This window comes from Dipodomys ordii, unplaced genomic scaffold, assembly GCF_000151885.1.
Source record: "Dipodomys ordii isolate 6190 unplaced genomic scaffold, Dord_2.0 Scaffold203, whole genome shotgun sequence".
In the NCBI taxonomy this organism is placed as follows: domain Eukaryota; kingdom Metazoa; phylum Chordata; class Mammalia; order Rodentia; family Heteromyidae; genus Dipodomys; species Dipodomys ordii.
This window is the reverse complement of record NW_012267419.1, coordinates 961,130-986,827: the sequence shown is the minus strand read 5'-3', so window position 1 is coordinate 986,827 and position 25,698 is coordinate 961,130. Positions and strand designations below refer to the sequence as shown.

Here is a 25,698-nt window from a genome sequence, read left to right as displayed (position 1 = left end):
CTCAAGTGGTAGAGAGCTCGCCTTGAGCTGAAGAGCTGAGGGACAGCGCCCAGGCCCAGAGTTCAAGCCCCACGACTGACAAAAAAAAAAAGAATTGGCAAAGAAGTCTCGGAATTAAATGATGTCATATCTTAAGCAGACTTAACTGACATATACCGAGTTTTCCACCCCACATCAACCCAGTACATATTCTTCTCAGCAGCCCATGGAACTTTTTCTAAAATAGATCATATCTTAGTTCATACAACAAATTTAAGCAAATTCAAGAGGATCGACATAATCCCCTGTATTCTGTCTGACCATAGTGAAATCAAACTAGTTCTCAATAACAAGGCATGCAGTAGAAAAACTCAAACACTTGGAAATTAAACAGCACATGGCTGAAAAACACATGGGTCTCAGAAGAAATTAAAGAAGTTAAAAGTTCCTACAATTCAATGAAAATGAAGACACATCACAAAGAAACCTATGGGACACAGCAAAAGCAGTCCTGAGGGGCAAATTTATTGCTCTCAGTGTGCACATCAAGAAAACAGAGACAGACCAAATAAACAATCTCATGATGCAACTAAAACTGCTAGAGAAACAAGGAAAAGTTGAACCTAAAGTTGCTAGATAACCAAAATAAGAGCTGAAATCAAGAAGATAGAGACTAAAAAAAACTATAAATAAAATTAGTAAAACAAAGAGCTGTTTTTGTTTTTGGTTTTTTTTTTTTTTGGTTGGTTGCAGGGCTTGAACTCCCTGCGCTCTTCAGCTCAAGGCGAGCGCTCTACCGCTTGAGCCACAGTGCCATTTCCAGTTTTCTAGTGGTTTATTGGAGATAAGAGTCTCATGGACTTTCCTGCCCAGGCTGGCTTTGAACCACAATCCTCAGATCTCAGCCTCCCGAGTAGCTAGGATTACAGGAGTGAGCCACCAGCGCCCGGTTAAGAGCTAGTTTTTTGAAAAAATCAATAAAATTGATGGACCTCTGGCAAGACTAACTAAAAAGAGAGGAGACTCAAATCAATAAGATCAGAGATGCCACAAGAAAAATTACAACAAACATCCAAGGCAGCCAAAATTATAAAGAAATATTTCTAGACTCTATACTCACAAAGGAAAACCTAGCAGAAATACAAATTGTCCAAACTGAACCAAGAAGAAATAAATCAATTAAATATGCCAATAACCTACAATGAGATAGAGGAAGCAATCAGAAGCCTTCCAACAAGGAAAAGCCCAGGACCAGATGGATTCACTACAGAATTCTATAAGACCTTTAAAGAGGAACTAATACCCATACTCCTCAAGCTCTTCAGAGAAATAGAAGCAAAAGGAGTAATCCCAAACTCACCCTATGAATCCAATATCACACTCATCCCCAAACCAGGCAAAGACTCAACAAAAAAAGAGAACTACAGACCAATCTCTTTGATGAACACAGATGCAAAGCTCCTCAATAAAATTTTAACAGAATCCAGAAACATAAAAAAACATACATTATGATCAAGTAAGCTTCATCCAAGAGATGCAGGGATGATTTAACATACATGTCAATAAATGTAATCCATCACATCAACAGATCCAAGGTCAAGAACCACATGATTATCTCCATTGATGCAGAAAAGGCTTTTGATAAAATACAGCACTCATTCATGTTAAAAGCTCTGGAAAAAATAAGAATAGAAGGAACATTCCTTAAAACAATAAAAGCCTTATATGAAGACCAACTTAATGGGGAAAAACTGCAACCAATTCCCCTAAAAACAGGAACAAGGCAAGGATGCCCACTCTCCCCACTCCTCTTCAATATAGTTCTGTAATCCTTAGCCAGAGAAATAAAGCAAGAAAAAGACATTAAAGGGATCTGCATAGGGGAGGAAGAAGTTAAACTATCTTTTTTGCAGATGACGTGCTTTTAAATCTTAAAAATCCCAAAGGCTCCAACCTCAAACTCTTAGAGCTTATAAACCACCTCAGCAAAGTAGCAGGATATAAAATTAATCCATAAAAATCAGTCACCTTCTTGTATACCAGCAATGTACAAGCAGAAAAGGAAATAAAGGATACAAGTCCATTCACAATAACTTCAAAAAATATAAAGCATCTAGGAATTAACCTAACCAAAGAGGTAAAGGGTCTATTTCATGGAAACCATAAAAGCCTAAAAAAGGAATCATAGAGGATACCAGGAAATAGAAAGACCTCCCATGTTCCTGGATAAGCAGAATTAATATAGTGAAAATGACCATACTGCCAAAATTGATATACACATCCAATGCAATTCTCATTAAAATCCCAATGACATACTTTACTGAAATCGAGAAAACAGTCCAAAAGTTCATATGGAACAACAAAAGACCTACAATAGCCAAAGTAATTCTAGGCAAAAGAAACAATGCAGGAGGGAATCACAATTCCGGATTTCAAGCTCTACTATAGAGCTATAATAACAAAGACAGCTTGGTACTGGCACAAAAAGAGACCCAAAGACCAATGGAACAGACTAGAGGACCCAGAAATAAAGCCACATACAAATCAAATATCAACAGTCAGTTGATATTTGACAAAGGAGCCAAAGACATACAATGGAAGAATCAACTACTGGTGCTAGGAAAACTGGGTGGCCACATGCAGAAAACTGAAAGTGGACCCTAGCCTATCACCATGCACCAACATCAACTCAAAATGGGTTAAAGACCTTAACATGAAACCTGATACTCTGAAACTACTGCAGGACAGAGTAGGAGAGACACTTGAACTTATAGGCACAGGCAGGAACTTCCTGAACAGAGTCCTAGGGTCACAACAAATTGGAGAGAGACTGGACAAATGGACTACCTTAAAATAAAAAGTTTCTGCACAGACAAAGAAATCGCACGAAACTAGAAAGACAGCCAACTAACTGGGAAAAAATATTTACCAGCAAAATATTAGACAAGGGTCTAATATCCATTATATACAGGGAACTCAAGAAACAAACCCCTCACAAATATAATAAACCAATCATGAAATGGGCAAGGGAACTAAGAGAGACTTCTCAGAAGAAGAGATAAAAATGGCAAAGAAACACATGAGGAAATGTTCATCATCATCCCTGGCTGTAAAGGAATGCAAATAAAAACAACCCTTAGATACCACTTTACCTCAGTTAGAATGGCCCCCATCCTAAATTCGACCAACAACAAATGCTGGAGGGGATGTGGAGAAAGAGGAAACCTACTGCATTGCTGGTGGGAATGTATACTAATAAATACAACCACTTTGGAAAGCAGTCTGGAGGTACCTCAGAAAGCTAAATATAGACCTCCCCTATGACCCAGCCATACCACACCTAGGCATCTACCTGAACAACAGGAACCAGTATACTAAGATACATGCACCTCCATGTTTATTGCAGCACTGTTCACAATAGCCAAGATTTGGAAACAACCCAGATGCCCCACTAATGATGAGTGGATCCAAAAGTTGTGGTACCTATATACAATATTATGCAGCCATTAGAACAGACAAAATAATGGCATTTGCAGGGAAATGGATGGAACTAGAGCAGATTATTTTGAGCAAAGTAAGCCAAGAACAAAGAGACAAACAGCACATGATTTCCCTGATATGTGGATACTAAAGCCAAAATGCAAGAAGATATGACAAAGTAAACAGGACTCAAGAAACAAAGGAGAACCACCCACTTTGTCGTATCATTGGTAAGTAACTCCATGTTCCTGACCATGTATATGGTAGGAAGCCAGAAGGAGGAACAGAATAAGTGGGAAACAGAACAACATAAAAAAGGGGGCCCGCCCATCAGCTGCAGGAAAGAGGGAACAGCCTACACTAAGCAAAAGAAAATAAATGTAAACATCACCTGATGTGGAAGAAATAATTTGTATTGTCAAAGCTCATAGAATTCACAAACTTTATAGACCATGATAATGACCATTTGCCTTATGAAGGTTAAAATGTGTTTGTGACCTTTACTAAGTATCACTATTCCACAATACTGTGAAATATGTGAAATTTATGTATTCACCTAATCTCAATTTTTTAAAAAAGTGAGAGAAGTGATGGGTTAAGAGAGACGGGTAACAATGTTGTCAGACACCTTGTATTCATATACTGTTTTGTAGAATGGAAACTTCTTTATACAACTACTTAAAGATATAATAATAAAAATGTAAAAAATTAATATATATTTTTTTCTCTTGAGGCTAGCACTCTAACAAGATAATAATTAAAGTTACAGAGTGGAAGAGTAGACTGCAAGAATGCTGAGTTCTGACAATTTTCCATAAGAAAAGAGCCCACAGAAAGGTTATCTTTGTTTCAGGGTGATTTTCAATTCCAAATTGAAAAAGAAGACTCCCAAAAATAATAAGGGGGAGAAAGAAGAGGAGGAGGAAGAGCAGGAGAAAAAGGGGGAGGAAGAGCAGGAGAAAAGGGAAAAGGAGAAGAAGAGGAAAGAAAGGAAGAAAGGAAAAAAGGAAGGAAGGAGGAAGGGAGAGAAGAAGGAAGGAAAAGAGAGAAAGAAAAAGAAAAAGAAAGAAATGAAAGAAGGAAAGAAAGAAAGAAAGGAAGAAAGAAAGAAAGAAAGAAAGGAAGGAAGGAAGGAAGGAAGGAAGGAAAGAAGGAAGGAAAAGAAAGGAAGGAAGGGAGGGAGGGAGAGAGGGAGGGAGGAAAGAAAGGAAGGAAGAAAGAAGAAAGAGAAAAAAGGAAAGAAAAAGAAAGTGAAAGAAAGAAAGAAAGAAAAGAAAAGAAAGAAAGAAAGAAAGATTCTTATGGTAAAGATGTAAAAGTAGATGCCTAGGCACAGAGGCTAGATCTCTTGCTCTTTTTCTCTTGGAATATAAGATTTGGGCTTCAAATAGTTTGTAAACCTTAAAAAGTATTCTGTCTAGGGCAGAAACAAAAGGCTTATGCCTTTTGTCCTACCTACTCAAGAGGCTGAGATCTGAGGATCACAGTTTGAAGACAAGCTGGGTAGGAAAGTCCATTTGACTGTTATCTCATTCAAAAGCAAAAAGCTGGAAGTAGAGCTGTGGCTCAAGTAGGAGAGCACCAGTCTTCAGCAAAAAAAAAAAAAAACACAAAAAAAAAACTAAGAGATATACCCATGCCCTAAGTTCAATACCCAGCACTGGCACACACATACACACCATGCATGTACACACACACACACACACACACACACACACATGCACACCTGCACACCTGCACACACATGCACACACACACACACACAAGCATTCTCTCTAGATTATAAAAGGTTAGTTAAAATTGGCAAAGTCTTACGCAAGCAGAAATATCTTTGATTTAGAAGATTGGAGTGGTAAATGAATGAGAGAAAACCCATGAGGCCAGTTTGTCTCTCCTACAGCCTCTGCACTGAAAAAAATATTGACTGGACATTCCACCTCTTACAAAGCACTAGTTTCCCATCTGGCTATGTATAGTATTCTGTTTACACTTAAAAATAGGTTTCTTGTTCAACACAATGGAAATGCTTAGGGCAGTCACTTCTATCTTTGTCTAGCCACAGTGCAGAACTGCATTATTGATCTTGGGATTTGTCCAAAGGACATCCAGGTGGTTATCAAAATTCAAGAGCATTTCAAAGGGATAGTTGATAATCATAGGAAATATGGTGAAGGACAGAGTGTCGCTGAAAGCCACAGTAATTCTGGAGGAAACCTTCTTTGAGACCTCATTTAGACTGGCATTCTTCTTTCTTTCATTAGCTTGGTAATAACTAGCAATCACATAGCAATTATCTTTGCATGAGTCAGTCAGAGTAAGTGCTACCTCCAGCATGGGTGCCAGGACTAATGTACCGAGTGTGTCTTGGGAGCACAGAGTAAGATGCAATCCATGGTGGGGATGGGGAGGTGGAGGGATAGCAGCAGGTGCTCCTTGCACTACTTCTGTGTCTCTATGCAGTCAGCCTAGGTGGTCAGCTTCACCACAGGATTACGAATCCCACACACGACCTTACCTATGTAACTGTAACCCCTCTGTACATCACCTTTACAATAAAAGTTTTAAAAGAATAAATAAAAGAAAAAAGAAAAAATGTACTCATTACCTTGCTTACATAACTATAACCCCTTTGTACATCACCTTTATAATAATAAAAATTAAATATAATAAAACAAGTCCCAGACACATGACAGGGACCTGGTCTGGCTTTGCAAATGAAACATCTGGCACAGCTTAGGGCTGGAAGCCTGTTAGGGGGAGGGCTTTCACTCCTCAGAAGCTGCTGCCGGGAGAGACTGCCTGACTACCCTGGGCCCTTGGTTGAGCCCATCACTTACTCCTAAATCTAAAGAGTATATTCCCCATAAAGTTTTGAGTCTAGTCAGGCACAGGCCAGATGTAAAGTGATATGTAGTGCATACCTTTTGTGTTTTGAGTTTGTGATCTTCATGCTGGAATTTGTACCAGATGGATTTCAGGATGGAAGCAAAGGGAGTGACCCCAATTCCTGCCCCAACCATAACAGCCACTTCATACTGGAAAACATCCTCACTGACTGTGCCAAAAGGTCCATCCACCTTGATCCTAGCAGAAGACAGGAGACAATAGACAAGAGAAGTCTCATCTCTCCTCTCTACCTCAAACTTTGTCCCAGAAACACCCATCCCTCAGCAGTCTGCTGCCACTTATTTCAATTATTCTCTTACCTGATGGAAGTCTCTGCTGGTCTATAGGACCTACCTAGGCATTGGTGGATACTGTTGTTCAAATGCCCTTATGAAATTTTCTGTCCAGTCCCCTGTTGCTCGGACATGAATGGAAAAGAAATCTTGCTCTGGAGCAGAGGTCAGAGTAAAGGGATGCCACTCCAGGAAAGAGATTGAAGGACAATTGACAAAGATATATTGCCCCACTTCCATACTAAAGCCATGCTTCAGCATTTGCAATTCCAGAACTTTGGATGGGTGCATAACTACCTGTGAATGAAACACAGAGATCATTGAAGGCAAACTCAGAAAATGTACAAGAGCAAACACAATAAATGAGCAAAGGTGGAGAACTAGTGAAAGTGTAAATTGCAAGGCCAAGTCCCTTCTCAAGGGGGCAGCAGCTATTTAGCTCCAAAGAACACAATATACAACCTAGATTCAGTGTTAGCAGGTTTCCTATTTTTTGGTGGTACTGAGGATTGAAATCATAGCTTCAAATGCTCTGTCACTTGAGACATGCACCCAATCCTTTTGTTTATAGTTTATTTTTCTGATAGGGTCTCAAGTTTTCTCAGGCTGGCCCTGGACTACAATCTTCCTATCTCCACCTCCCTCATACTGGGATTATAGTCATGTACCCATGCATTGCCATGCCCAGAAGGCATGTCTTTTTTTCCGTTTATATTTTAAATACTGGCAAACTGTTTTGTTATTAGTGTTGGTTAGTTGTTGGTTTTCAGTCTGTTAGTTTTGTTTTGTCTAGGGAATCCATCCCAGGGCCTTGCACATACTATGGAAGCACTCTAGCACTGTATACAACCTCAAACCCCAGTTAAACATTGTGTAGATAAATTAAAATACATCCATAGGCTAGATCTGAATCAGACCACCTATTACATCCTCAGTATAAACCTGTCCTGGTAGTTTCTATAAAACTTCTTTCTCCCATAACTGTATCCAGCACTGGTATGTTGTCTCAACCCTAAGTTTTTCCTGTTCCCTTCAGGAGAAGGCATTATGACAATTAAGTTCTATTCTCAGATAGACTAGAACTCTTAACAACAGCAAAAGGATAGTGGGTACTTCTTTACCTTGGTTATCACAACCTTCTGCTGGGAACGACAAAACCGCAGGAATTTTTCAAAGACATATAGAATAAATGGGGCAATGATCCACTTCCAAGACTACAAAAAAAGGAAAGAATGAGGTTACCTATCAATCTCCCATTTAGGACTTGTATGCATAGTACTTCATTCCTCCACTCATCCAGTGAATATTAAGTTCTCTGCTGTGTATCATTATCAAGCCACTAATATTCAGATACAAATGAAAGTGAGTATCCTAATCTGTTACTCATAAGACAATTCCCTGAAGCAAAAGCAAAAGACACAAATAAAACATATACATGTGCACACTCATATGTATACACATGCATGCATACATATTCTTACAGTATATATAAATATATAATTAAATTTTGTTTTTTTTTTTTGGGTCCGGTCGTGGGGCCTGAACTCTGGGCCTGGGCGCTGTTCCTCAGCTCTTCAGCTCAGAACTAGCACTCTACCACTTGAGCCATAGCACCACTTCTGGCTTTTGTCTTTTTACTTATAATTAAATTTTGAAAAATTAAGACTATTTTCCAGGACAACTTGCCCATTGAAAAACAAACAGAAAAGGTAAATGTGAGAGCAGCAGGGGTGGCTCACACCTGTAATCTTAGCTACTTAAGAGGCTGAGAACCAGAAAATTGTGGTTTGAGGCCAGCCCAGACAGCAGAGCTCACAAAACCAACTTCTCAGACCATAGCTCAGTGCAGCACACAAAAAAGAAAAGAAAGAAACTAGAGCCAGATGCTAGTAGCTCATGCCTGTAGTTCTAGTTACTCAGCAGACTGAGATCTTAGAATTGCTGTTCAAAGCCAGCCCATGCAGTCTTTTGCCCCAATTAACCAGCAAAACTCGGGCTGGGAATGCAGCCTAGTGATAGAGTGCTTGCTTAGCATGCATGAAGCACTGGGTTTGATTTCTCAGTACCACATAAACAGAAAAAGCCAGAGTGGTGCCATAGCTCAAGTGGTATAGTGCTAGCCTTGAGAAAAAGAACTCAAGAATAGTGCTCAAATCCTGAGTTCAAGCTTCAGGACTGACCAAAAAAAAAAAAAAAAGAGCAAAAATCAGGAACGGTAGGCAGGACTCCAGTAGAGCAGCTGTCTGACAAATGGAACACCATGAATTCAAGCATCAATATTGTCCAATAAATAAATAAATACATTTTAAAAGCTTTTCTTTCCTCTGTGAAATTTTGTCCAGGATTTCATAGCTGAGCTTAGGGATAATACTGTGATGAAGAGTTTAATCTTTGGATTCTGAAATGCCTTAAATTTAAAGTCTGTTATTTACTATGACTTTACTTATCTATTAGAATACTTGTCCTATTGTCTAAAATGGAGGCAAGTCAAGCATCTGCCTTACAGATAGGCACACTATACAGTAATACTGGGACATAGTGCTATCAGGAATGTGGGGGCCCATTCTTCCTACTATGGGGGATACACATGCAACAATCATCAGTTCTTCTGCAAAATCCCCTGCTGCCTGCCTAGTGGTAATTATATCGCAAGTTACTTGAAGTTAGGAAACTTGTAGATAATCCTTTCTGGAACCAGTCCAGGACTGAGCTAAAAATAGCGGTTCTAATCTGAGTAACATGAACAATAGCAATAGTTCCTAACAAGAGTCTGTCCTCATCCACAATGTTCTTACCTCAGGGGGGTGTCCCTCAAATCGAGGATGCTTACAGTTCGAGTTATTCTCACCCCACTTCTGAAAAGACTCTGCACATTCACTGGGGTGACTATCAACCAGGCTTTCCTCTGTTTGACCACGGACAATTCCACTGGAACAACAAACACAAAGAAGAACCATTTAGAAAATGAATTATACAAGGTTGAGGCCCGGGATAGTAACAAAAGGACATTAAGACCTTACCCAATGCCATGAATCACTAAGCAGATGATATAGATGACAAAAAGGTGGTGGGTGTACCAGAAGAGCTCAAAATAATTCCTTCGGATAAACTCTGTAGCTGAGGTTACCATGAGAATCAAAGCTAATGTGATGATCACTCCAGTGAGACCAGCAATACTAGTGAATGTCATATACATCACTGTCTGTGAGAAGAGAAATGTCAGCCTGACCCACTGTCCACCAAAGATCCCATGACCTTCCCAGAGATCATGGGAAGCAGCTCCCAGAGGCCATTGACCCAACTCACCACATCTGGGGACTGGAAGGGATTTAGCCAAGAGTTTCCCTGTTTGTCATGATGAGACAGGCTAGAAAGAACAAAGGCCAGAGATCCATTTGGGCCCTGTTGGCTTCCACTGTAGCGCTCAAAGTTAAACAGGTGTGCAATGATGTGAATAACTAAATGGAAAGATGAAAAGCCAGGTTGTAAAGCCAGGTTGTGTCTCTGGACCATTGTGGCAGGCATGCCCCATCAGAACATGAGAGTCCTATATGTAGTGCCTAGTAGAAATCAGAGGCCACAGGTGGTGCAGTTCCAAAATCCTTTTCATTTCCCAAAGGAATAGAGTGTAAGCTGTGATCATAGGTCTAGAACAGTTCCTGGCAAATGATACAGGTGTTCAATAATTTCTAATATATATGGATATATATATATATATATATGTGGATAAATGAAGCTAGATTCTGAATGCCCTGAAGCCCAAAGTTTTGTGGTTGTCCTGACTTACTTGTGAATATGCTGATCATATACGCCACCAGCTTATGGAAGGTAAGATTGTAATCCAATGGCTTTCTCAATGTGCGGTTGCAAAACTACAAAGGTAAAGTGATTGTGGTTAGGTATCACCAGTCAGTCTTGTGAGAGTCACTAAGTAACCCATCATAAATTTGATTTAGACTGAACTGGCCAATAGCTAACCATCTTTGTCCACTCCCTTAGTCACCAAAGGAGACCTTTAGCTTCCATTCCCAGGGACTTAGTGTTGGACTGGCCTAATGGGGGTGCCAGGGTTTCTTTAATGTGAAAGTCGACATAGGCATAGCTGGGACTCACTGAGCAGGTGCCTCTCAAGAATGACAGCAGATTACGACACACAGAAATCAGGATAAGCATGGTGTTAAAATTCAAGCAACGAGCAGAGGCTCGGGCCACGGCCAATGCTGTCTAGAGCAGAGAAGAAAAAAAAAGAGAGTTAGCTGTTATATCTAGCTTCTACCTGGTAAATACTGGCCCATCACGCTCATCAAAGACCTGCAAATGGATACAGGTACAGTTTTCTGCAGCTTTCCAGTCTCTCTCTCTGTGTCTGTCTCTCTATCTGTCTCTGTCTCTGTCTCTCAGTGGCTAGCACATTCAGGCCTATCTCTCTGCAAAAGACAGAAAATGTGCTGGACCTAATACCTGAGAAACTCTCATGACAGTGGTTTGAAAATGTTTGATCATATATTTATCAATGTAAAAGAAAATAGAATTTAAAGTGATTCCATATTCACAAATGCATTCTATAAACATAATATTTTATAGAGAGAATTTTCATTCAACACAATTATAGTCTTATTTGTCCTCCCTAAAATAATCTGGAGGATCACATATGCTTTTATGTTCATTTTAAATAAAGATCAAAAGTAATGATACGATTTTAGATGGTGACCATTTTATTCTCTTTTCTGTATTTTCTAATATTGAAACTGTAAGAATGTAATCATTATTGAAGAGAAACAACAAAAATAATAACCATTATATTTGATATCTTTGAATACTAGAGAGAGCTTAGTCAAGACTAGTAAACCCCTTGGAGCAAGATTCTTAAAAATTTAGAAGAGAGATCTTTTCTTGTTTTGGAAGAGAGATCTTTTCTTGTTTTGGAAGAGAGATCTTTTCTTGTTTTGGAGCCAAGGCCTAGTGCATGCTAGGCAAGCACTTTGCCAAGAGCTATATCTCCAGCCCTGAAAAAGTAGAACATCTAAGAACAGAATTTCCAAGCTGATTTCTCCACATGGCATAAACTAAGAGCAAGTTGATCCATCAATAAAAGCTTCTCTTCTAAAAGGAGAGAAGTCAGTGCTTTATAGAAAGATAAAGCCAAGAAACAAGCCTGACTAGGTATAGGCTAGACACAGTAACAATTCTTTGGTAACTAAGATCAACCTTTCAACTGTGTATTAGTGGTCTCTGCGTCTGTAGGTGTACTTTGATCTCAGGCTACAGAGTGAAACAAGATTGTAGTACTAAGCCAAAGTGTGGATGACAATGAAGTAATATTTTTTGCACTTCCTCTTGCTGGCCAGTCTTAACATGTGTACCTGGAGACTCAAAAAATAAGTATGACCAGCCACTAGTGACCCATGCCTGGAATCCTAGCTACTCAGGAGGCTGAGACTTGAGGCTCATGGTTTGAAGCCAGCCCAAACAGGAAAGTCTGTAAGACCCTTATCTCCACTAAACTAAAAACAAAACAAACAAACAAAAAAAACCTGCAAGTAGAACTGTAGCTTAGAGTGCTAGCCTTCAGCAAAAACACTAAGGGACAGAGCCCAAGCCCTGAATTCAAGCTCCAACACTGGTGAGCATGCATACACACGTGCGCGCGCGCGCACACCCCCCCCCACACACACACAATGGTTCAAGTTTATAATTTCCCAACCTTTCTCTAATATTTTGTCCTGTTTGTTGTATGTTTTATTTTGTTTTGTGGGTTATTTTGTCAGCACTGAGGTTTGAACTCTGGCCCTCACTCTCTCAGGTTCTATCACCTAAGCCACACCTATATTTCTAGCTTTGTGCAGTCAGCTGGAGACAAGAGTCTCCAATTTTTCTGCCCAGGCTGGTTCCACACCTTGATTCTTGAAACTCAGCATTCTGAGTATCTAGGATTATAGGTGTGAACCACTGATGTCCTCTCTAATAATCTTCAAGACACAAAAACTATTTTTCCAAACAACTTAACCCAGGGCAACATGACATTAATTAATAAGCCAGGTGAAGATCTAGTGTCCATAATGACCAGCTAAGCAGGCGATGAAGTGAGCAAGAGCTGCCCCATTGGCTTTCCATTTATGCTCTTCCTCATGACTTGTGCGCTGAGTCACACTTTGATTGGTTTTGGTAGAGACAGCTGGTTCCATTTCTGAGTAATTCATCTCAGAGAGCCCACATTTTCACATTGGTTCCCACGGCTTACTTATTTGAGTTACAGATGTTTCTTCAAGCTAAAATTGGTAAGTGAATTGACAATATAGGACTATAATTTCATACTTCTGTATGCTGTGGCAGCTATCTGTACACGATGGGTTTTTTGTTAAGAAAACTTTTTGATATTGCAGCATGCTGGAATATCTCAATGTATATTCATTTCTCTCTATCAGCTCTCACCAATGCTATAATTGAAATGCTGCTATTATGAATGTCTCTGTGACTTTGGATTTCTACTACTTCCTCTGTCACTGATTTGATCTGGTTCAAAGGGAATCCATATTTTCTCCCAAGGGGAATATGAATTTAAAACTACCCTATCAATCACAGCCCAGGCCAAAAGTGAGACTCTACCTCAAAAATAACCAATGTGAAAGGGGGCTGGATATGTGGTTCAGGTGACAGACTGTCAGCCTTACAACTACAAGGCCCTGAGTTCAATCCTAAGTCCTGTCTCAAACAAAAACCCACCCTATCAAATAATTGAATCACTTGTAGTACACCAGTGCATTGGCCTGTGGCTTTCTTCAAAGGCTGAGAGCTATATGCTGTGATATAGTGGTACTAAATGCTTGAACAACTAGCTCTTGTGGGAAGGCAGATTTCCCATTTCCAGCATCTGCTTATTTTGAAAATGCAATGAATCCCACCATAGTAGATTTCATTGGCATTAAACACCATTGAATGCAGACTTGGGAAGAGAAACCCACAACTGCTGAGTTGCTCACAGGGAAAGATATTTGAGATACATGAAGTGTAAAAATGATTGTCTAGCCAATCTATAATATTGCACTATTCATTGTGATCTCTAAATGGATCCTTAGATTACAAATAGAAAAGTGTTTGTTTTTAAAGATGAGTTGTCTTCAAATATGTGCATTGAGGAGCCTTTGAGGAAAGCGATTTTTAAAAATCAATAAGAAATAATGAAATGGTTAAAGAAATTTATTTCTATTTATAAAAATATATAGAACTATACAGAAGAACCAAAACTCACAATATGGAAATTAAAAGTGTACAGTATAACCAAGCCAGTGGTTTACACCTATAATTCTACCTACTTGGAAGGCTGTGATCTGAGAATCATGGTTTGAAGCCAGCCCAGCAGGAAAGTCCATAAAACTCTTATGTCCAATACATTACTAAAAAAGCCAGAAGTGGAGCCGTGGCTCAAAGTAGTAGAGCACTATCCTTAAACAAAAGAAGCTTAGGGCAGCACCTAAGCCTTGAATTCAAGCCCAGGACCAACAACAACTAAAAGGAATGGGGTTGGGAATGTGGCTCAGTAGTAGAGTGCTTGCCTAGCATGCATGATTCCTCAGTACCACATAACCAGAAAAAGCCAGAAGTGGTTCTGTGACTCAAGTGGTAGAGTGCAAGGATTGAGCAAAAGAAGCTCAGGGACAGTGCCCATATCTTGAGTTCAAGCTCCAGTACTGGGCAAAAAAAAAAAAAAAAAAATATATATATATATATATATATATATATATATATAAACAATAGTACTTATCTCAAAAATAAAAACAAATCCTATGTGTCTTGTGTATTTATGAATATAAATCAGTATGTCTAGTTATAAACACACCCAACTATCAATAGCAGTTAGCTCTCAGAAGTTGAATGGGAGAGGGATTTTCATATCCTACTGATATATTTCTATGTGGCTAGTTGTCCTTGAAAGCATCATCATTTATAATTAATTTTTAAATGAGGCTTAAAAAATAAAACCACAGGAAATCAGTATGATTCATGTTTCTGCTGCTGACTTTTTAGTCCTATAGTAATCAGGTTTTTATACCTAGTCACATTTATTGCATCATTCTCTTAGTAAAAACCTATTTAAAGACAAATTAATACTTCCTCTGGAGATTTACTTTCTAAAAAGACATCAAGGACAAATATTTAAAATGAAAAAAAACAGCAGGGTGAAATAAGTCATGAGCAGAATATTCAAATTCATTGCGATCTCCACGTGGATCCTTCGATCACAAAGAGAAAACAAGATGAACTATCTTCAAATATGTGCATTGAGGATTCTTTGTGGAAACCTAATTTTTTTAAAAAGAATCAACAAGATGAAAGTGATTTAGCCAAATCCCTTACCTGTCAGTGCATAGTAGAGTACAGATAGCTATTAGGTTTGGCCCACATACATCAGCCTTGGAAGAATCTGTCTCACCTCCAGACTTCCTGATGACCTTCATATTCTTGTGTGAGGCTCACTCTTTCCCCTTCTGAACTTGAACTTCCACTTTCTCCATTCTGTTCCTCTGACCTGACCCTATTTTCCTGCAGATCTCAAGTTTTGCAGTTCTACCTGCTCTTGAGACCCAATATGTATCTGAAGTATCCCTCTTGTTCTATAGGTGACATTAGTCCACACATTGTTCTCAAATTGTTTTTAATTTTTCCTGTTTTACAATCTTCTCCCTCTCTCTTCCCTTCTCCTCCTCTTCCTCTTCTTTTTCCTCCTTCTTGTCTATTTCCTTCAACTAAATTTTTTCTTAAAATCAAGGACTGGGAATGTGGCTTAGTGGTAGAGTGCTTGCCTAACATGCATGAAGCCCTGGGTTTGATTCCTCAGTACCACATAAACAGAAAAGGCCAGAAGTGGCGCTGTGGCTCAAGTGGTAGAGTACTAGCCTTGAGCAAAAGAAGCTCAGGCACAGTGCCCAGTCCCTGAGTTCAAGCCCAGGACTGGCAAAAAATAATCAAGCAGGAGTCCATAAACTCTTAAGTGGGGGCAGGGGCACCTGAGTTGCTGAAAATCTGATGGAAAACCACCACCTAATGGTTTTCTTTATTTTATGTCTTCCTTTGGGGCTGAGAAAATCCTCCAGATTAGGACAGGGTCAGGTTTAATAAATAAAAATACAGAATATCCAAATAGATTCAATTTCATATTAAAAATACGCACATTTGTATAGCTATGTTTATATTCATATTTACATATTCATGTAAAAATGATCCAGTTTACCTGAAATTCAATTTTAAATAAGTACTCTGTTTTTTCTGGTAAACCTAGTCTACAAGAAAATTAGAACATTGTGTCACAAAGAGCAGGTATTAGAGACTTAAAAAATAGTCAAATCTGCTGGTATGTACATGTAATTCCAGATATTCCAAAGGTAGAGATAGAAATGATAAATTTGATGCCAGCTTGGGCTACTTAATAAATTTCAGGCCAGTGTAGCTTTAAACAGCAAAACTCCACCTAAAAAAGAGAGAAATTCTTCACAACTACAATACTTACCCCAAGAATTTCTCTTGTGTAATAGTACTTTTCATTCTTCTCAAAATTTAAAAATGCAGATACAAACAGGTAAATATTCAGCCCTAACCAAACAACCTAGAGTAAAAAAAAAATCAAGAAATACATGAATTTGGAAAGGAACAGAAATAGTGGCAACATTTTTTTTACTATTTTGTGCTAATAGTTTTATTATATTTTCTGTTTTCATTTGCAGTGAGTACAATTCAGTGAGGATAGAACCTAATTTCAGAATAAGTGCTTTTAGTTATTTGGCACTAATGAGCAGAGTTAGTAGGGCTCAGTACCTACACCTCAAAGATCCCAGAGCATCTGCCGGGCACCATTGGCTCACGCCTGTAATCCTAGCTACTCAGGAGGCTGAGATCTGAGGATCGCAGTTCAAAGCCAGCCTGGGCAGGAAAGTCCGTGAGACTCTCTTATCTCCAATAAATCACCAGAAAACCAGAAGTGGCGCTGTAACTCAGCGGTAGAGCGCTCGCCTTCAGCTGAAGAGTGCAGGGACAGCGCCCAGGCCCAAAGTTCAAGCCCCACGACCGACCAAAAAAAAAAAAAAGATTCCAGAGGATTTCAGACTACGGAAGCAGGGAGTAGTCTGAAGTGGTTAACCACCTCTATTAATAGCAGTTAGGGTTTCCATCTAAGAGGAATGAGGAAAAAAAGAGAGTACTACTAGGTAGATAGGGAATAAAACGTGATGGACACAACACAGGGCAGATAACAAGTGGCCCATCAAGGTGCTCTTGTTCCTATAATGCCTCGGGCTACCACTCAAACACTTCTTCCCATAATGCCCTAGGCATTATGAAAAGAGCCAGGGCAGCACGTGCACAAGCCACCAAGCAATCAGTGAAAAGCCCAGGAGAGGAGCTATGGGAGGATTCCTGTACTATAAAAACCACTCTCTGAGAGGACTCCATTGGATGCCTCTTTGGGGTCTCTCTTCTGAGTCTTTACTATCCCTTCGTCGTTTTCTTTTCTGTCTGTTTAAAATAAATAGCCGGGTAGTGGCTTATGCTTGTAATCCTTGCCATTGGAGGCTGAGATCCAAGAGTCAAGGTTCAAAAACAGCCCAGGCAGAAAAGTCTGTGAGACTCTAAGCTCCAATTAACCACCAAAAAGCAGTCAGTGGAGGTGTGGTTCAGTGTTAGCTGAAGAAATCAGAAAAATAATATTCTGTGACAAGAAAATTATATGAAATTCAAATTTTAGTAACTGTAAATGGTTACTCAAACAGCCACACCTACTTATTTCTGTATTGTTTATGGCTGTTTCAGGACACAATGGCAGAGATGAGTAACCAGGACTCACCATATGGCTCATAAAAGCCTAAGTTATGTTCTGTCCAAATTTGTATAGAAACATTAGCCAATTCCTGGTCTACAGCTTTCAAAGTATTGCATTTGAAAGATAGTAGTGAGCAAATTGCTGAAGAAACAAAGAAATTTAGCATCTACAATTAATACCCATCTGAAAAGTACTAAACCATTCCTTAATTACTTACTGACACACATTGTCCTGTTTTTAGATTGTAAATCTTTTTATCCCCCAAATTAACTGAGTGTTGTTTTGGATTCCTTTGAGCTTTTAAAACTGCATTTGCCTGTCCAAAGTTCTGTGTCTACATTGCTTAAAGGGGGAAATTTGGAGCCCACTGCTCACTGCTTTTGTAGACCACCCAACTGAGTTCTAGCTCATATTGGTTGTGATAGTTTGTACTTCAGCACATCTAAATGACACTAGGATACCTTGAGAAATAGTCCTGCTCAAGTCTTTATGAGAAACAGTTCAGCCCATTCTGAGTCGCCAGATCCTGGCCTCTAATAGCACAGTATAGTGAATCTAAGTACAATATTGGAAACAAACTGCTTGCTCTCAAATTCTTGTGCTATCACGTACTGGCTTTGTTATCTTACAGATACATGGTTTAAATTCTCTGAACATTAGTTTCACACCTGTGAAATAATGAAAATATCTACCTCCCAGTAACACTATGAGTCTCATATTCAATAAAGCATGTAAATTGATTAATGCAATGCATGCTATATGGTAAGAGCTTAATAAATTACTCTGGCTACAGAATTGCAGCATTACTAAACTGGCTTCAATTATCAAATTTTCTCCCTCCTCCAACCTTCTATTTGAGATGGGTTTTGATGTGGCTAGTCTAGACAAGGTTGGTGTTGAATTCCTGGGCTTAAGCAATCCTTCACCTGAACCTCCAGAGTGTCTGGAACTAGAGGCATACCCCACCATATCTGGCTGCCAATCAATATCTTCCTGGTTTCCTTTACTCAGAATCATTTCTAGAGCTGAGTGTCTTTTAGACACTCTTTGACTCAAGAGGGAAAGGAAAATTGAAAGATACAGATACTTCAAGAATTTGGAAAAAAATAAAAGCTTTTTTAGAAGGAGCAGAAATATTTCAGGATCAGAGAGGGATGCAGAAACAAAGAACTCTATCATCCCATCATCAAATGTAGGCAAAGTAAATAATGTAATACAGCAGCATCTAAGAATAAGGAATTCTGTTTCCCACCTTGGCTATCATTCCCTCCACTAGGGATGGAAAAGAAGGTGAAAATACAGGACTTGGGAAGAAGTAGGATTTTTTTAAGCAACTTATTCTTTATTTTAAAACACAGTATATATGTATGTCAAAGGTAGCAAGAAGGCTGAGCTTGCCAATAGTGTTGTTAAAGTGTGGAGATGAAAAACTATAGAGTTAATATGAGTTATCACCGTAAACAATAGATTCCCCAGCAAAAAATTGAGAGGGGTAAAAAATGCAATGGGATTTATAGCTAGAAAAACCCTTACATTAATAGTCACTTTATTAATCCCATACTTCACCAAACCACCTATCACCTCCACCACCACATGGCACCTGAAGTCTGGAGAAAACAAACAATTGGCTAGAGGCCACTTAGCAGCAGAACAGAAAGGACTTTCCAGGTTCCCCTAGTGCATAATCTCATGCTCCCTCTGCTACAGCGCAAAAGGAACTAAATATAAGGCTTTTGGTGTTGCAATTCCAAATCATGGACTAGTTTCCCAAAATAAGCAATTGGCCTGGGAATAACTGCAAAACAAACAGCCCTCCAGAGGCACACTGCATTTTTTTCTCTGGGACATCTAGGATCTCATGAGACCCCCACAAAATGCAAGAGAAGGGCTGGGAAGGTGGCTCAGTGGTAGAGTGCTTGCCTTGCATGCATGAGGCCCTGGGTTTGATTCCTCAGCACCACATAAGCAAAAAGAAAAAAGCCAGGAAGTGGCTCTGTGGCTCAAGTGTTAGAGTGCTAGTCTTGAGCTGAAGAGCTGAGGGACAGAGCCCAGGCCCAGAGTTCAGACCCCACTACAGGACCCAAAACAACAAAAAATAAATGCAAGAGAAAAAAAGAGTCCTTGGAAAAGAAAGGACACAAGGATCCCCTAGGCTGAGGTGAATCTCAGAAGTGAAAGAATGAAGAGTAGGAAGAAGGTGTGTGTGTGTGTGTGTGTGTGTGTGTGTGTGTGTGTGTGTGAGAGGGGGGGGGAAGTGTGTGTGTGTGTGTGTGTGTGTGTGTGTGTGAAAGAGAGAGACAGAGACAGACAGAGAGAGACAGAGAAAGAGAGAGAGAGCGAATTGAGAAGAGAATGTACATCAGTGAGATATTGGAGAAGTTCTGAACATGTTTGCTAATTAATTCAAAGACATCAAATTACCTTACTTTGTATAATCAAGGCATTGTTTTATATCTACAATGGGTAATGCTGGAGCCACTACCCACATGTGACTACTGAGCACTTGAAATGTAGCTCATTTTAATTGAGATACACTGTGAGTATAAAATATAAAAAATGGCAGTCCAGAGACTGGGAACAAATAATAGAAATATCTGTGCTGGTGGCTCATACTCGTAACACTAGCTACTCAGGAGGCTGAGATCTGAGGATTGTGGTTCAAAGCCAGTCTGGGCAAAAATGTCCATGAAACTCATCTCCAATTAACCAGCAAAAGCCACAAGTGAAAGCATGGTACAGGTGGCAATATACCTGCTATGTTCAGTGAGCAGAAAATGCCAAGTGAAAGAAGGGAACCCTGAGTTCAAGTCCAGAACCAGCCTCCAAAGAAAATGATCTCATGGTCAATATTGATTGCATGTTAAAAGATTAATATTCTACATATTGAGTCAAATGAATTACATTGTAAAATTTTTCATCTGTCTCTTCTTACTTCTTCTCAGTGTATGTATTATAAAATATAGAAATTAGATATGTGAGTCGTAATATACTCCCAATAGGCAGTGCTAGGTCAACATGATATCTAAAATGACTCCCAAACTCAAAAACACAATTATTTTGTGAAATCTTGTTGATAGCAGTGTAGGAAAGATAAATAGAAATCAATATTTCATGGCAGTAGTTAGAAGTGAGATGAAAGAGAAAAGAAGTAATAAAATAGAAACAGACAAATTCTAAGTACTCATGGGTTGGCAACATAAACAACTGTAATATATCTTTGTTCCCTCATCTGGTCTAGAGTTGGATTTTTTTCTAACTGATAACCAGCTTTGTGGAGCCAACTAACAGTCATCAACTCATCCCATTAAGGATAACTTTACAATTGTCTTCAGACATGCTGTATTCTTATTCTGTGAACATTCCTAATTAATATGAAGTAAAACATCACATACCAGAAACAAAATTGAGAACCAATGGTGAACCACCCAGCTTGCCATTGTTGAGTGGTTTGGAGCCTCTCTAAGCAGGGCAGATTAGAAGTCTGGATCCTGAAGAAGTCCTTCAGGTTGAGCTGTCCGTCTTCTTACAAGGTCTGTGAGTCCTTAAGATGTGAAGGATGCACATCTACTCACAAAGCTTTCAGGAAATAGATAAGTGTAGTTTGTCTTCCTCCTCTGGACAGAACTGTGTAGCAACTTAAGTAAGACAGCCCTACCTATGAGAACCACAGGGGTTTTCCCTCTTGGGGATTTTACCCCTTCAGGAAGTAGCAGTCTTCTAAAGTGAGTCTCTCTGATCATCTTATCAACATAGCCCAGTGTGAAATACTGCTTTCCTTGATAAGAGATTGGCAGATGTTTCCCATGAGAGAAAAAATTAGGCTGAGGTTATATGCAAATTGCCTCAGGAGAAGCAGAGGGATGCTACTTTGACTTAGCTTTTCAGAAGGGTTTTCAGAAGGGTTGCCATATCCATCTGCTGTCATTTGGATCTTCACCCGGCCAGTTTGGAAATTTCAGTACATCAGTTTCCCTGGAAGCTGATCCCTGATTGACAGACAGAATAGCTCTGAAAAAAGCTTGACTGACTAGAAGGCCAGATCAAATGATAGCAAATTGAACAGGTGTAGATGTACACTTTGGTGCAAATCAGTCAGAGGCAGAGCTGTCCCAAATAGTGAGGTGATTGTCTAAAATGTGGGTTCAGCTCTGGGTGCTAAGATTTTTTTCCTTTCCTAAAACAGTGAAAATATACACAAAAGAGGACACAACTTACATGTATGAATGTAAAGAATAACTTGAATTTAATGATTATCTTTCTTCTCATTATCCAGGTAAAAAATGAAGCATACTTATTTCCAGTCTCTTAAAGCAACCCTATGTGTCCCTCCCTAATCACTCCCCTTGTCTTCTCACCCTCTTCCACCAGATGAATTTTGAAGTAATCATTCTCTTGATTTTCTTTATAGTTTGTTTTTTTTTTTTTGTTGGTCGTGGGGCTTGAACTCTGGGCCTGGGCGCTGTCCCTCAGCTCTTCAGCTCAAGGTGAGCGCTCTACCACTTGAGCTACAGCGCCACTTCCGGTTTTCTGGTGGTTTATTGGAGATAGGAGTCTCACAATCTTTCCTGCCCGGGCTGGCTTTGAACTGCGATCCTCAGATCTCAGCCTCCTGAGTAGATAGGATTACAGGCGTGAGCCACCAGTGCCCGTCTTTCTTTATAGTTTTGTTAACTATTATTGCATACCTGAAAGTAGAGTTCAGTTCTTCTTGCTTTGAATGCTTTTGGTAAATGCACAATAATAATAGTATGATTTGTTTTTTTCAACATTGTTTTTATTTGTAGAGTTTCATACATGTTGGTACATGTATATTGCATGCATGCACCTTAATGCATTCAGTGATGGATGGATAAAATATTGATGTAATGACATTCATGCTACAGTTTCTCACCAGAAGAATTTCCAGGAACTGAGACTTGCAGATGCCCAACATTGCTACATAAATAAATGTCAACTCCAATGAAATTTGGGTTAGTTTCAAGAGTTTCCTCCACAGGTTTATTGATGCTTGGGATTTTTTAGGACTTGCAATTTATGAAATACTATTTCATTTGCCTTTCCTGATAACTAATGAGGTTAAATCTCTCTCTCATTTTTGCTTGTTTGTTTTTTTCTGGTACTGGGATTTGAACTCAGGGCCTTGCACTTGTTGAGCTTGCTTATTCAGCTGACATTCTGCCACTTGAGATACTTCCTAGCTCTGCTTTTTACTGTTTTTTTGGTGATAACAAAGTACAAAGACTTTTCTGCCCAGTTGGTTTGAACTATAATCTTCGGGACTTCAGGCTCCTGAGTAGCTAGGAAGGCATGCATCAGAGGTGCATGATTGAATTTTTTAAACAAGATCTCACTATGTAGACTTAGCTGACTCAAACTCACTATGTAACAAACTTGTGGTCCTGTTGCTTCATTCTCTCTTCTTGCCTCAGTGCTAAGATTACAGCTGTGGCCATCACTCATGGCTTTAAGTGTTTTTGTGCTGGTCCTGGGCTTAAACTCAGGGCTTGATGTTGTCCCAGAACTTTTGCACTCAAGGTTAGTGCTTTACCATTTGAGCCACAGCTCCACTTCCAGCTTTTTTGGGGTTTAGTTGGAGATATGAGTCTCATGGAATTTCCTGCCAAGGCTGGCTTCGAAACACAATCCTTAGATCTGAGGCTCCTGAGTAGTTAGGATTATAGGCGTGGCTTTAAGTCCTTTTGAAATTCAACTGTGAGCCCTTTTTCTTTTCTTTTTTTTTGGGGGGGGTCCAGTCGTGGGGCCTGAACTCTGGGCCTAGGCGCTGTCCCTCAGCTCTTCAGCTCAAGGCTAGTGCTCTACCACTTGAGCCACAGTGCCACTTCCGGCTTTTTTCTTTTTGCTTATATGGTGCTAAGGAATCAAACCCAGGGCCTCATGCATGCAAGGCAAGCGCTCTACCACTGAGCCACCTTCCCAGCCCCTCTTTTTCTTTTTACATAGGTGACTATTCTGGGTTTTGGCATATATACATGTATAGATGTACATTTATGTATATATTGTGGGTGAGGGGTGGTGAGACTGGGACTCGAACTCAGTATCTGATGCTTTATGCTCATTGGCAGGTGCCCTGCTGCTTGAGCCAGGGCTCTTGGCCTATGTTTTTATTGATTTATTTTTCCTTTTTCTTGCAGAGTTTTAGACTTATATTTAAAATTGATATTAATCCTTTATTAGTTACATTTATAGTTTGTGTTTTTACTCTTAATAGTGGTTTCTAATAAATGGAAGGTCTTCATTTTAATGTACTTTGATTACCAGTTTTTTCCAATATGGCTTATATGAGATCAACATAGTTTTTTGTAAACGTTTTGTTTTTTTGCCTTGTACATTTATGTTTTGAATCCTCCTATAATTTATTTTATTTATGTGTATTAATTGTTGGAGCTGTTTTTTATTTATGATGTGAGGTAGAATTTTAATGGATAGCTAATATGACAGAACCATTTTTGGAAAAATGCTTTCTTCACTAAGGTAAAATGACAGTTCTAGCATATATCAAGTATTTACATACATGTAAGTTCATTCTCCAATTCTGTTTAGTTCTCCCACTGTCTTAGTTTCTATGGCTTTCTAATAAATCTGAGCAACTCATAGGCCAAGTTTACCCAGCTTGTAGTACAAGGCTGTTTTGGCCTTTAGCACACTCACGCAAATTTTCTTAAACTCTAGCATTTACAATTTATTTCCCCTTATACTGAAAATTGCTACAATAAAAATACAATCCACAAACAGGAAAATAATCAAGATCGTCCTGAAAGTAATGTAAATATTGTGACCATTAAAAATGATTCATTGGCCTGTCACTAGTGGCTCATGCCTGTAATCCTAGTTGCTCAGGCTACTGAGATCTGAGGATTGTGATTCAAAGCCAGCACAGGCAGGAAATTCCATGAGACTCTTATCTCCAATTAAACACCTGAAAACCCAAAATGGAGCTGTGGCTTAAAGTGGTAAGTGGTAAGTGAGCAAAAAACCTCAAGGGACAGTACCCAGGCTTTGAGTTCAAGCTCCATAACAGACCAAAAAAAGTTTTTTTTAAAATAATATTATAAACATTACCCTAGTTTGAATGTAACATTCTTTTTTTTTTGTATATATTTAATAGGGCCTGGGCACTGTCCCTGAGCTCTTCAGCTCAAGGCTAGTGCTCTACCACTTGAGCCACAGCGCCACTTCTGGCTTTTTTCTTTTTTTTTGCTTATGTGGTGCTGAGGAATCAAACCCAGGGCCTCAGGCATGCAAGGCAAGCGCTTGCCACCTTCCCAGCCCCTACATACTGATTTTTGTATCCAACATTGCTAAACTCACTTAGAAATTCTAATAATATTTCTGTAGTCTTTCAGAATTTTTTCAAAACAGTCATATTTTTTTTGCTCTCATTATAGTTTTCTGATACTTTCAGCTCTGGTTTCTTTGGCATGGTTTACTACACTAACCATACCTCCCAGTACAATGGGAACAAAGCTAGTAATAGTTATCCCTTGTCTAACCCCCAGTCTCAAAGGGAATTGTTTCATTTTATTTTTTTTTTTTTTTTTTGTCGGTCGTGGGGCTTGAACTCTGGGCCTGGGCGCTGTCCCTCAGCTCTTCAGCTCAAGGCGAGCGCTCTACCACTTGAGCTACAGCGCCACTTCCGGTTTTCTAGTGGTTTATTGGAGATAGGAGTCTCATGGTCTCTCCTGCCCCGGCTGGCTTTGAACCGCGGTTCTCAGATCTCAGCCTCCTGAGTAGCTAGGATTACAGGCGTGAGCCACCGGCGCCCAGCTTCATTTTATTCTTAAATATAATGTTTGGTGTATTGGTACCCAGCTACACATTCTTATTTTAATTTGCATTAGGGAATATTTACACAAACAAAAGAAATCACAGCACATTTTAACAGGTTTGTTAAGGTATAATTTGTAGATCATAAAATGGTTCTATTATACAACTCAATAGATAACTCATTTTATATTTATTTTTTAAAAAAACAAAGAATTTCTTTGACATCACAAAACCCATAAAAATAATGTCACTATTTATCTAACACACCTGCATTTTAAGTGCTATATAGTACTGAGCAAAATTAGCACAGCAGGTGATAAGACTATATATAGAATTCATTCCTACCATCAGGCAGCTAGAAATCTGCTAACCCTACATGAAAGTATCAGACACAATATATATTCTTCTAACTCAAACCAAAGCTATAGCCGGGCGGTGGTGGCTCACATGTGTAATCCTAGCTAC

General features: G+C 39.2%; 1 protein-coding gene across 4 annotated transcripts in view; it reads right to left on the bottom strand.

The window, feature by feature from the left end:
• Nox1 (NADPH oxidase 1) overlaps nt 1–20,885 on the bottom strand; it is a 28,103-nt gene extending 7,218 nt beyond the window's left edge. For 2 of the 4 annotated variants that reach the window (XM_013035085.1, XM_013035088.1), the window contains exons 1-10: nt 20,841–20,885; nt 16,140–16,239; nt 10,752–10,858; nt 10,426–10,510; nt 9,945–10,096; nt 9,659–9,840; nt 9,434–9,566; nt 7,760–7,852; nt 6,700–6,935; nt 6,381–6,543 (exon numbers count right to left, since the gene is read on the bottom strand). In XM_013035085.1, coding sequence (XP_012890539.1) covers nt 6,381–6,543; nt 6,700–6,935; nt 7,760–7,852; nt 9,434–9,566; nt 9,659–9,840; nt 9,945–10,096; nt 10,426–10,510; nt 10,752–10,858; nt 16,140–16,239; nt 20,841–20,885 — 1,296 coding nt within the window. Of the gene's footprint in view, nt 1–6,380; nt 6,544–6,699; nt 6,936–7,759; nt 7,853–9,433; nt 9,567–9,658; nt 9,841–9,944; nt 10,097–10,425; nt 10,511–10,751; nt 10,863–16,139; nt 16,240–20,840 lie in introns of all 4 variants that reach the window. The other 2 variants (XM_013035084.1, XM_013035087.1) reach the window with 2 other exon arrangements.
• Nucleotides 20,886–25,698: the final 4,813 nt, after the last annotated feature.